Source organism: Pelophylax lessonae (genome assembly GCF_965119305.1).
Source record: "Pelophylax lessonae genome assembly, chromosome: 5".
Classification (NCBI taxonomy): domain Eukaryota; kingdom Metazoa; phylum Chordata; class Amphibia; order Anura; family Ranidae; genus Pelophylax; species Pelophylax lessonae.
In genome coordinates, this window is record NC_138772.1 from 11,218,284 (window position 1) to 11,231,021 (window position 12,738).

The following is a 12,738-nucleotide window of genomic DNA, read 5'->3' on the forward strand; positions in this document are numbered from 1 at the left end:
AATCCAGGGAAAGGAAGGGACAAGCAATGGAGGAGTCCAGGGTTAATCCAGGGAGAAGAAGGGACAAGCAATGTGGGATGTCCAGGTGCACCAGGGGCAATCCAGGGAGAGGAAGGGACAAGCAATGGAGGAGTCCAGGTGCACCAGGGGCAATCCAGGGAGAAGAAGGGACAAGCAATGGGGGATGTTCAGGTGCACCAGGGGCAATCCAGGGAGAAGAAGGGACAAGCAATGGGGGATGTCCAGGTGCACCAGGGGCAATCCAGAGAGAACAAGTGGCAAGCAATTGGGGAGTCCAGGTGCACAGGGGGCAATCCAGGGAGAACAAGTGACAAGCAATTGGGGAGTCCAGGTGCACCTGGGAAATACAGAGAGAACAAGTGACAAGCAATATGGGAGGCAAGGTGCACCAGGGGCAATCCAGGGAGAAGAAGGGAAAAGCAATGGAGGAAACCAGGTGCACAGGGGGCAATCCAGGGAGAAGAAGAGACAAGTAAGGAAGGAATCCAGGTGTACCAGGGACAATCCAGGGAGAAGAAGAGACAAGCAATGGAAGGAACCAGGTACACCAGGGGCAATCCAGGGAGAAGAAGGGACAAGCAATGGGTGAGTCCAGGTGCACCAGGGGCAATCCATGGAGAACAAGGGACAAGCAATAGGTGGGTGGGGTTCAGGTGCACCAGGGGCAATTTAGGGAGATCAAGGGACAAGCAATGGGGGGTACAGGTGCACAGGGGCAATCCAGAGAGATCAAGGGACAGGCAACGGGGGAGTCCAGGTGCACCAGGGGCCATTCACTTCAATGGGCTACCCTATGCGCGCTTAGGTGACAAGCTTCAGGTGCATTTTGTCATGTTATTCTGTCCTGCGACAACTGCAGCAAAATCTCATCACATGTGGAGTGCCATTTAGAATGAATGGCACCCAAACAAAGGGCGCGCATTTTGCAGCAGTTTACACGTGAATTGGAATCTCAGGTAGAATCAAGCGCGATTCCCAATCGCCACGTGTGAATGGGGCCTTAGGGCCTCCACAAACTATATGGCTGAATTTGCATCGCACAGACATCGCATGTGATGTCTGGCATTGCAATAGTATGAGCCTAAGAAATAATGGCATCACAAACACATCCCGTGTTTTGCCACGATTCTGGAAACGGGGGCAGAATCGAGGCGATTCAATCGCCTAGGTGTGAACTGAACCTGGATTATTTATTTATTTTTATACTAGCTTTGCTCAGTGATGCACCGAAATTTTGGCGGCTCGATAGAGTAAAAGGTGCTGATAATGGCGCTAAAAATGCACGCGATTTTGATGCAATTTTACCATTGGTTTAATTGTGCTTATGGTGTTTTTCATAGGTCATGTGACTCAAAAAATGCCATTCAACGTAACACGGGTGCGTTATTGATGCTTTCTTGCCGCGTTTTCAATACATTTCAACAGTGAGGTGCGTTTTTGATGCGGTTTTTTTAACTGACCAAAAATGCAGCAAGCGGGATTTTTACCACCACAATGCAAGTGCAACGGACCAGTATGAAGACATACATAGAATTTGAAGAGATGGATTTTTCTTGAGCTTTTCTTGTGCTATGGGCCCTTTCACATGAATATATTTTTCCTGCGTTTTTACCCTGGAAGAAAAACACAAGAAAAATGTTTTCCTTTAAATCCTATGGGAATCTTTACACTGCTGCGTTACAGGTGCGGTACGTTTTTAAAATGTCCTGTGTGCTGCATCTTTGGTGCGGTTTTGAAAACCGAATTAAAAACACAGCTTCCGGAAATTGTTACTTTAATGCACATTCGTTAATAAAAAGTGTTAAAAAAAACAAACACAGCTTCCCATTGAAATGAATGGAAAAAAAATGCACCACGATCTTGCGTTTTTTAGTGCATTTTTGAGTCACATGTCCATTTTTAACAGGTGCAGGCAACCCAAAAAAGCACCAGAAATGCACAAAAAATGCATATGAAACACTGCAAAATTCAAGATAAAAATGCATATGCATTTTTATAGCCATTTTGCTACAGAGCAGTGTGAAGAGGCATTTAAAGCAAAGCCTGGGATGTGGGGCCTTGTTGAGGACTAACCCTTTGTCTAAAGCAGAGTTCCAGGCATTTTTTCAACCCCCTCCCTCCACGTTTGTGACCGGATTGTGACACCTATTTGGACAATTTTTATTTTTTTGCAGCAATGTAAATACCTTCTATGTATGCTAATTCCTGCGCTTCCAGTGTACCGGGGTACGTCATGTCCGCCCACTCATTGGCTCCTGGGATTGATGACCGCCCGCCGCAGATATATGTCGGTACTTTGACGTTAAATACCGGGGTTATGGCAGCAGATAGCAGATAGCTACCATAACCCTGGTATTTTTTTAAACACCGGGCCGTCCGCTTTAACAAAAAAGTGGTCCCAGTAGCGGATTCAGCGTGGGATCACTTTGATGGGTGGTGTGAGAGGTACCCCCCCCCCTCCCGCCGCTTCACGGTCGTTTTCCCCGCTTACCAGAGCCGTTGGTAGTGGGGAAAACGATCCGATCCTCTCTCCTCCTAGGCAGGAAGTTGATGGCCCCCACTCCACTCTATGGCCTTGGAGGACCAGAGCGACGTCATACGTCACTTCTTCCCAACTGCCTTAACCACTTGCCGTCTGCTCACTGGAGCTGTACTGTGGCAAAGTGGCTCTTGTAGGTCTGACGACGTACACCTACGTCGGCAGACACTCCCCCTTCTAGGCGGCGCGCTCGCGCCGCCAGAGGCTCGCTCCCGCTGTATTCAGTCACAGCGGGAGTCGGGCCAGGGGAGGAGCGGCGGCGACCGCCGCTGCTCTTCCCCGATCATCGGGGAATCGAGTGTGGAGATCCGCCTGCTTGTGTAAACAGAGCGGGCGGATCTCCTAAGTGACAGGCAGGGTCAGATTGCAGGATTCAACATAGCTGAACCTACGATCTGTCCCTGTGTCACTCAGTCACCTCCCCCCACACACGTTAGTAAGCACCAGGCATACATTAACCCCTCCCTCTCCAATAAAATTAACCCCTTCCCTGCCAGTGTCATTTTTACAGTAACAGTGCATATATATAGCACTGATTACTGCAGTAATGTCACTGGTACCCCCAAAAGTGTCAAAAATGTCAGTCAAGGGTCAGATCTGTCCGCCGCAATGTCGCAGTCCCGCACAAAAAATCGCAGATCGCCGCCATTACTCGTTAAAAAAAAAACACCAAAAATGACAGAAATCTTTCCCTTAGTTAGTAAACGCAATAACTTTTGCGCAAACCAATAAAAATACGCTTATTGTGATTTTTTTTTACCAAACATAGGTAGCAGAAAACAAATTGGCCAAAAATTTAAAAAAAAATAGATTTTTACATTTTTTTGGGGGGGAATTTCATATAAAAAAATGTGAAAAATATTGTTATTTTTTCAAAATTTACGCTCTTTTTTTGTTTATAGCGCAAAAAGTAAAAATCGCACAGGTGATCAAATACCACCAAAAAAAAGCTCTGTTTGTGGGAAAAAAAGGATGTAAATTTCATTTGGGTATGGCGTTGCATGACCGCGCAATTGTCAGTTAAAGTCGCACAGTGCCGAATCGCAAAAAGTGGCCCAGACGTAAGACAGCAAAATCCTCCGGTGGTAAAGTGGTTAAAGAGGACCTGTCCTGCTTATTTCTATTACATTCCTTGTAATAGGAAAAAAGTGATCCAAAAAAAAATTTGTAAAGGACATTGTAAAAAAAATAAATAAAAGTTAAAATAAATAATAATAAAAAAAAAAATGTAAAGCGCCCCGTCCCCTGAGCTCGCCACAGAAGCGAACGCAAATGAAAGTCGCGCCCATCTATGTAAATGGCGTTCAAACCACACATGTGAGGTATTGCCGCGATTGTTGGAGCGAGAGCAATAATTCTATCCCTAGACCTCCTCTGTAACTCTCAACTGGTAAACTGTATACATTTTTAAAACTTTGCCTGTGGAGATTTTTAAGTACCAAAGTTTGTCGCCATTCCACGAGCGTGCGCAATTTTGAAGCATGACATGTTGGGTATCTATTTACTCGACCTAACATTATCTTTCACATTATAGAAAAAAATGGGCTAACTTTACTGTTTTCTTATTTTTTTAATTCAAAAAAGTGTATTTTTTCAAAAAAGTGTGTTTGTAAGGCCGCAAATACAGTATGACATAAAGTATTGCAACGATCTTCATTTTATTCTCTAGGGTCTCTGCTAAAAAAATATATATATAATGTTTGGGGGTTTTAAGTAATTTTATAGCAATAAATACTGATTTTAACTTGTAAACAACAATTGTCAGAAAAAGGCGTGCATACCAAAAAGAAAAGTCTGCGATAGGAACAATACAGCATATATATTTGACCCGCCGGGGATTGGTATCAGGAAATCAAAAGTGACTCAAAAATATATGAAAATACAAATTTATTGATACAAAATTCAAAAAGCGATAGATGCAAATACAAAAAAAACAGGAACCATCCACCATCACCAATAAAAAAGACAACGTTGTCTATTGTGCAAATCGGTGCACCATCAAACACACAGCGATCACACTACACAATCATCGCAAAAAAATACACAAATCTGGCTAATTGGGGGGAAAACTCCACTATAAGGACATCAAAAAATCTGTCTTTTTATCACAATTTCTTCTAATTCGAAGAAAATGACCAGTAGGGATACGTAAATCAGGACTTTTGGATGGAAGCTATCTGCCCTTAAAAGGGTATTCGCACCTGTGGGTTTTCACCTCTTTGGTGATCATGAGGTCCAAAAAGGGAATTGCAACAAGATCAAAATTGAATGTAAGCTTGCTATTGCAATCATTCAAATTCAACTTGTGAATAAACTTGTGCCATTCTTCTTCTTGGCCCCTCCAGACCAGCAGGATATCATCAATATAGCGTGCCCACAGGGCCACTGACTTAGTTACATAGTTACATAGTTGGTGAGGCTACAAAAAGACATCAGTCCATCCAGTTCAACCTATGATGTGTGTGTGTGTTTTCTGTTAACCGTACATTGTATACCCCTGTATGTTGTACATTGTATACCCCTGTATGTTGTACATTGTATACCCCTGTATGTTGTACATTGTATACCCCTGTATGTTGTACATTGTATACCCCTGTATGTTGTACATTGTATACCCCTGTATGTTGTACATTGTATACCCCTGTATGTTGTACATTGTATACCCCTGTATGTTGTGGTCTCTAAGGTGCCCATCTAATAGTTTTTTGAAACTATCGATGCTCCCTGCTGATACGACTGCCTGTGGAAGAGAATTCCACATCCCCACTGCTCTGACAGTAAAGAACCCCTTATGTAGTTTAAGGTTAAACCGTTTTTCCTCTAGTTTTAGTGAGTGGCCGCGTGTCTTATTGTATTTCCTTTCTCTAAAAAGTTTGTTCCTTATGCTAGGGTCGCCAGTACAGTATTTGTACATTGATATCATATCCCCCCTTAATCGTCTCTTCTCCAGAGAGAATAAGTTCAGTGCTTGTAGTCTTTCCTCATAGCTGATGTCCTCCATTCCCCTAATTATTTTTGTTGCCCTTCTCTGGACTCTCTCCAGTTCCAGCACATCCTTCCTGAGGACCGGTGCCCAGAACTGGACAGCATACTCCAGATGTGGCCGGACCAGAGTCTTGTAGAGAGGGAGAATAATCTCTTTATTTCTGAAGTGAATCCCCTTTTTTATACATCCCAGTATTCTGTTGGCTTTGCTTGCAGCGGCTTGGCATTGCATGCCACTGCCAAGCCTGTTGTCCACCAGAACCCCCAGGTCCTTTTCCATCCTAGACTCACCCAGAGGTCCCCCCCCCCCAAAGAGTAGCTTGCTTTCGTGTTTCAGACACCCAGGTGCATTACCTTACATTTTTCAACATTAAACCTTAACTGCCATGTAGCTGCCCATCCCCCATTATTTTGTTCAGATCTGCTTTTAAGGTTTCCACATCCTGCATAGAAGATATTGCCCTGCTTAGCTTTGTATCGTCCGCAAATACTGAGATTGTACTAGATATCCCCTTCTGTAGATCGTTTATGAATAAATTAAACAGGATTGGTCCCAGGACAGAACCTTGGGGGACCCCACTTTCCACACCTGACCATTCCCAGTACACCCCATTAATCATCACCCTCTGGACTCTCCCCTGGAGCCAGTTCTCTATCCAGGTACTCACCTTATGGTCCATACCTGCATTCCTTAGTTTGAACAGTAAGCGGTTGTGGGGAACGGTGTCAAAGGCCTTTACAAAGTCCAGATACACCACATCCACAGGCTTACCTTTATCTAGGTACACCACATCCACAGGCCTTCTTTTATCTAGGTACACCACATCCACAGACCTTCCTTGATCTAGATCAGGCATGTCTAACCTGCGGCCCGGAACCGCAGGCAATGCGGCCCACTGTGGCCCAAGTCGAGTTGGGAGCGGCTTCCAACTAACTGTAGGCACAGGCTGTCTTGGAGGGGAGAGGGGGGGAGTGCTGCCAGATTAAAAGCAGATCGGGGATCTCATGATTATCCAGCGGCCGCTGTCATACGAAGCCCTGCCTCCTGGACCAGCTCCTATGATAGACGGCACATTGGTGACTACTATCATAGGAACCGGTCCAGGAGGCAGGACTTTGTATGACAGCGGTCGCCGGGTAAGCAGGAAATCCCCGCTCTGTGTAATCCAGCGGCTCTCCTCTCTCTTCATTGCAGACTGCATTGGATGGGCAAGCACTGGTGAGGCTGCATTGGATGGGCATGCGCTGGTGAGGCTGCATTGGATGGGCATGCACTGGTGAGGCTAGATTGGATGGACACTGATCAGGCTGCATTGGATGGGCATGCTCTTGTGAGGCTGCATTGGATGGACACTGATCAGGCTGCATTGGATGGGCATGCTCTTGTGAGGCTGCATTGGATGGACACTGATCAGGCTGCATTGGATGGGCATGCACTGGTGAGGCTACATTGGATGGACACTGATCAGGCTGCATTGGATGGGCATGCACTTGTGAGACTGCATTGGATGGGCACTGATCAGGCTGCATTGGATGGGCACTGATCAGGCTGCATTGGATGAGCATGCACTGGTGAAGCTGCAATGGATGGCACTGTTTAGACTGCATTGGATGGGCACTGATCAGGCTGCATTGGACGGGCATGCACTTGTGAGGCTGCATTGGATGGGCACTGATCAGGCTGCATTGGACGGGCATGCACTTGTGAGGCTGCATTGGATGGGCACTGATCAGGCTGCATTGGATGGGCATGCTCTTGTGAGGCTGCATTGGATGGACACTGATCAGGCTGCATTGGATGGGCATGCACTTGTGAGACTTCATTGGATGGGCACTGATCAGGCTGCATTGGATGGGCATGCACTTGTGAGACTGCATTGGATGGGCACTGATCAGGCTGCATTGGATGGGCATGCACTTGTGAGACTGCATTGGATGGGCACTGATCAGGCTGCATTGGATGGGCACTGATCAGGCTGCATTGGATGGGCATGCACTGGTGAAGCTGTAATGGATGGCACTGTTTAGGGTGCATTGGATGGGCACGCACTAGGCTGCAAGTGCTGTGCGATCCCCCGACTGCCGCGGGAGACTTAGGATGTCTGCAGTCAGTGACAGAGCCGCTGCTTCCTGTATAGTTCCGACTGTCACAGGCGGAGTGATATGAAATGCTCTCCACCTGTGACAGGAGCCATACAGGAAGCAGCAGCTCTGCTCTCTACTGCAGCTGCTGCTTCCTCCAGCAGTACCCACATGACCAGCATTACCCGCCAGCAGTAACCGTCAGCAGTAACCACCAGCAGTCTGCAAAATAAGTAGAAAAGGTTTGAGCATTAGTGTGTGTAAATTGTTGCAATATGTTTTTTAATACCTAGTTATATTTTGTCATAATATGTCATGTCCTTGTACATACATGTATGAATAAGGACATGACATTTTCTGGCTGCCTAAGTCACATGTGCTAGGGGTGCAACTATCCCCCAGCACATAAAACTGTAAATATCCCAGCATGTGCAGTGCTTCTGACTCCTCCCACCATCACCACTTCAAATCACTAAAGTGGTGATGGTGGTTGGTGTGTTCCTTTAATATCTCTCAGGAGAATTAACCCTCTGTATACTGATTCCATTTCATTTGATCATCCTCTTGTTGTGTTATATTAGTGCGAGGGGGGCGTCAGTGACGCAGGAAGGGCATGGTGGCGTTTTATTACTTATATACCTTAACTATAGTATATATTTTATATGCGGCCCTAGAAAATGTCTCTACACTCAATGTGGCCCAAAGAAGCCTAAAGGTTGGACACCCATGTAGATGGTAACTCACTTCATCGTAGAAGGTTAAGCCCCCGTTCACATAGGGGCGATCCGACTTCGGGTGGTGACCTCCGAGGTCGCGGTGCGAGCAGCGCGCCGCGACCTCGGAGCGGCCGCCACGGACTTCATAACATTGAAGTCTATGGCGGTCGCCTCCGGGTCGCCCCAAAGAAGCTCCGGACCCTTTTTCTAAGTCGGACCGACTTGTGTCGCTCCTATTAGAACGGGTCCGCAGCTTCCATATGGAAGGCGACCTACGGCGACCTGTGAGGCGACCAGGTCGCCTCACAGGTCGCCCTAGTGTGAACGGGGGCTTATAGATTGGTCTGGCAACTTATTGGAAGAATTTTATTTATAAACAACTGTTTCTTCCAACTGTTTCTTTAGCATGCATAAAGAAAGGGATGTATTCCAGAGATAAGACTATAATCCTTCCACTTTATAAAACTCTGGTCCGACCGCATCTGGAGTATTCTGTCCAGTTCTGGTCGCCAGTCCTCAGGAGGGATGTGCTGGAGCTGGAGAGAGTCCAGAGAAGGGCAACTAAACTGATTAGGGGGTTGGAGGACCTTAATTATGCAGAGCGTCTGCAATCACTCGATTTATTCTCCCTGGAGAAGAGACGCCTGAGGGGGGACATGATAGCAATTTATAAATATCTCAATGGATATCTCAGCTTAGAAAAAAAGCTATTCATTTGAAGGGATTGCATGAGGACTCGAGGGCATACAATGCGATTAGAGGAGAAGCGTTTTAACCTCAGGCAACGTGGGGGGTTCTTTACTGTTAGGGCTACAAGATTGTGGAATTCTCTACCACAAGAGGTGGTTTCTGTGGGTAGTATGGTGGCTTTCAAAAGACTCTTAGACGTACATCTCAAGGATCAGAACATTCAGGGCTATGTGAGATGATTACGGCCACACACACCTACACAGGTTGAACTTGATGGACTATTGTCTTTATTCAACCTCACCTACTATGTAACTATGTAACTATGTAACTATGTATACCTAAATGAAGGCAAGCGTACGATGGTGTCCATGGGGCTCCAATGGACGTTCCTGAAATCTGTTGGTATTAACACCATCAAATTGGAAGAAATTGTTGCAAAGTCCAAAAGATCTAAAATGAAGTCATTTTCAATTAGGCTGCTTCAATGGTTTCCATCTGCACAATGATAGCCTTGTCGGTTCCCCCATGCCAGGCTCATAGTATTGGGCCATCAATTACTTGGAACGTTTTACTCCACACATCAGACTGAGGTGTGGCCCTTTACCTCTAGTCTCATTTTTTGATGTCCTTATAGTGGAGGTCCCCCCCCTCCCCCCAATTAGCAAGATTTATGTATTTTTTGCGATGATTGTGTAGTGTGATCGCTGTGTGTATGGTTGATGTTGCACCGCACAATAGACAACATTGTCTTTTTTATTGGTGATGGTGGATGTTTTTTTGTATTTGCATCTTTTACTTTTGGAATTTTGTATCAATTCATTTGTATTTTCGCACATTTTTGAGTCATTTTTGATTTCCTGATACCAATCTCCGGCGGTTCATACAGTATCTCACAAAAGTAAGTACACCCCTCACATTTTTGTAAATGTTTTATTCTATCTTTTCATGTGACAACACTGAAGAAATGACACTTTGCTACAATGTAAAGTAGTGAGTGTACAGCTTGTATAACAGTGTAAATTTGCTGTCCCCTCAAAATAACTCAACACACAGCCATTAATGTCTAAACCGCTGGCAACAAAAGTGAGTACACCCCTAAGTGAAAATGTCCAAATTGGGCCCAATTAGCCATTTTCCCTCCCCGATGTCATGTGACTCGTTAGTGTTACAAGGTCTCAGGTGTGAATGAGGAGCAGGTGTGTTAAATTTGGTGTTATCGCTCTCACTCTCTCATACTGGTCACTGGAAGTTCAAAATGGCACCTCATGGCAAAGAACTCTCTGAGGATCTGAAAAAAAAGAATTGTTGCTCTACATAAAGATTACCTAGGCTATAAGAAGATTGCCAAGACCCTGAAACTGAGCTGCAGCACGGTGGCTAAGACAATACAGCATATTAACAGGACAGGTTCCACTCAGAACAGACCTCGCCATGGTCGACCAAAGAAGTTAAGTGCACGTGCTCAGCGTCATATCCAGAGGTTGTCTTTGGGAAATAGACGTATGAGTGATGCCAGCATTGCTGCAGAGGTTGAAGGGGTGGGGTCAGCCTGTCAGTGCTCAGACCATACGCCGCACACTGCATCAAATTGGTCTGCATGGCTGTCATCCCAGAAGGAAGCCTCTTCTAAAGATGATGCACAAGAAAGCCCGCAAACAGTTTGCTGAAGACAAGCAGACTAAGGACATGGATTACTGGAACCATCTCCTGTGGTCTGATGAGACCAAGATAAACTTATTTGGTTCAGATGGTGTCAAGCGTGTGTGGCGGCAACCAGGTGAGGAGTACAAAGACAAGTGTGTCTTCCCTACAGTCAGGCATGGTGGTGGGAGTGTCATGGTCTGGGACTGCATGAGTGCTGCCAGCACTGGGGAGCTACAGTTCATTGAGGGAACCATGAATGCCAACATGTACTGTGACATACTGAAGCAGAGCATGATCCCCTCCCTTCAGAGACTGGGCCACAGGGCTGTATTCCAACATGATAACGACCCCAAACACCTCCAAGATGACCACTGCCTTGCTAAAGAAGCTGAGGGTAAAGGTGATGGACTGGCCAAGCATGTCTCCAGACCTAAACCCTATTGAGCATCTGTGGGGCATCCTCAAACAGAAGGTGGAGGAGCGCAAGGTCTCTAACATCCACCAGCTCTGTGATGTCATCATGGAGGAGTGGAAGAGGACTCCAGTGGTAACCTGTGAAGCTCTGGTGAACTCCATGCCCAAGAAGGTTAAGACAGTGCTGGAAAATAATGGTGGCCACACAAAATATTGACACTTTGGGCCCAATTTGGACATTGTCACTTAGGGGTGTACTCACTTTTGTTGCCAGCGGTTTAGACATTAATGGCTGTGTGTTGAGTTATTTTGAGGGGACAGCAAATTTACACTGTTATACAAGCTGTACACTCACTACTTTACATTGTAGCAAAGTGTCATTTCTTCAGTCTTGTCACATGAAAAGATAGAATAAAATATTTACAAAAATATGAGGGGTGTACTTACTTTTCTGAGATACTGTACACTTTTGTGAACTACAGATCACCCCCCCCCCCCTATGTTCTGGAGATAAGTAGAATGGGGGGGGGGGGGGGTATTGTTCTACAGTCCTATCCTAAGGGGACAACACTGCACCTGTACAGATACAGTACATTGGCTGAGTGTAGTCACCGGGCCACTAGGTGAAAAAAAAAAATGCTTTCTTTTTAGTATTCAGAAAAGCACGGCCCGGCCATCTGGTTTTACTGCCCCCTGGCTGCTGGTGTGAAGGAGCCCTAAGTACAGTGTGTACAGTGAGCTTTCACAGAGATCTCAGAAAGCTTTGTTGAAGTTCTTAGGCCTTGTACACACAGGGATTTAGCCTCACCTGCGTACCGAGGTGTCAAATCCCCGGTGCTTTCCTGCGCCCGTGGAGCTGCGCATGCCGCCTACAGCCGCCATTACAAGCGAATGGCTGTGCTCAGGTAAACGCTGATTGCGCATGCACTGGCGGTTTTCCCAGTAAAAGTGCAAAAAGCGTTTCTGCTCAAATGTGCCTCTGTGGCGTGGGGAGAGAAGCGCTGCACACACATACACAGGTAAACGCAGATCCAATCGCCATTTACCTGAGCATGGCTGTTGAGGAGGAGCCCGGAGAAAGAGGGCTAGAGGTGGAGGAGAGGTGAAGGGGATGGATTGGGCTACAACCATGACCCCCTACATTTTATTACTTCTATATCGTCACCATTACCCATTCACTATCCATGTGTTGTCACCATTTCCCGTTCACTGCCGGTGTGTTGTTACTATTACCCTCTCACTGCCCATGTATTATCATCATTGCCCGCTCACTGCCCATGTATTGTCACCATAATTGCCTGTTCAATGCCCATGTGTTTACATCATTGCCCATTCACTGCCAATGTATTGCCCCCATTATTGCCTGTTCACTGCCCATGTGTTGTCATCATTGCCCATTCACTGACCATGTATTGTCGCCATTGCCCATTCACTACCCATGTATTGTCACCATTTCCCGTTCACTGCCCATGTGTTGTTACCATTACCCGCTCACTGCCCATGTATTATCATCATTGCCTGTTCACTGCCCATATATTGTCACCATAATTGCCTTTTCACTGCCCATGTATTGTCACCATTATTGCCTGTTCATTGCCCATGTACAGTATTTACATCATTGCCCATTCACTGCCTATGTATTGCCAC

The 12,738-nt window shown here is 46.0% G+C and overlaps 1 protein-coding gene across 1 annotated transcript in view; it reads left to right on the plus strand.

Annotated features, from left to right (window-relative positions):
- Positions 1-392: 392 nt before the first annotated feature.
- ZC3H3 (zinc finger CCCH-type containing 3) overlaps positions 393-12,738 on the plus strand; it is a gene marked incomplete at its 5' end in the record, with an annotated part of 425,081 nt that continues 412,735 nt past the window's right edge. The window contains one exon of the mRNA XM_082257608.1: positions 393-493. Coding sequence (XP_082113734.1) covers positions 393-493 — 101 coding nt within the window. The remainder of the gene's footprint in view (positions 494-12,738) is intronic.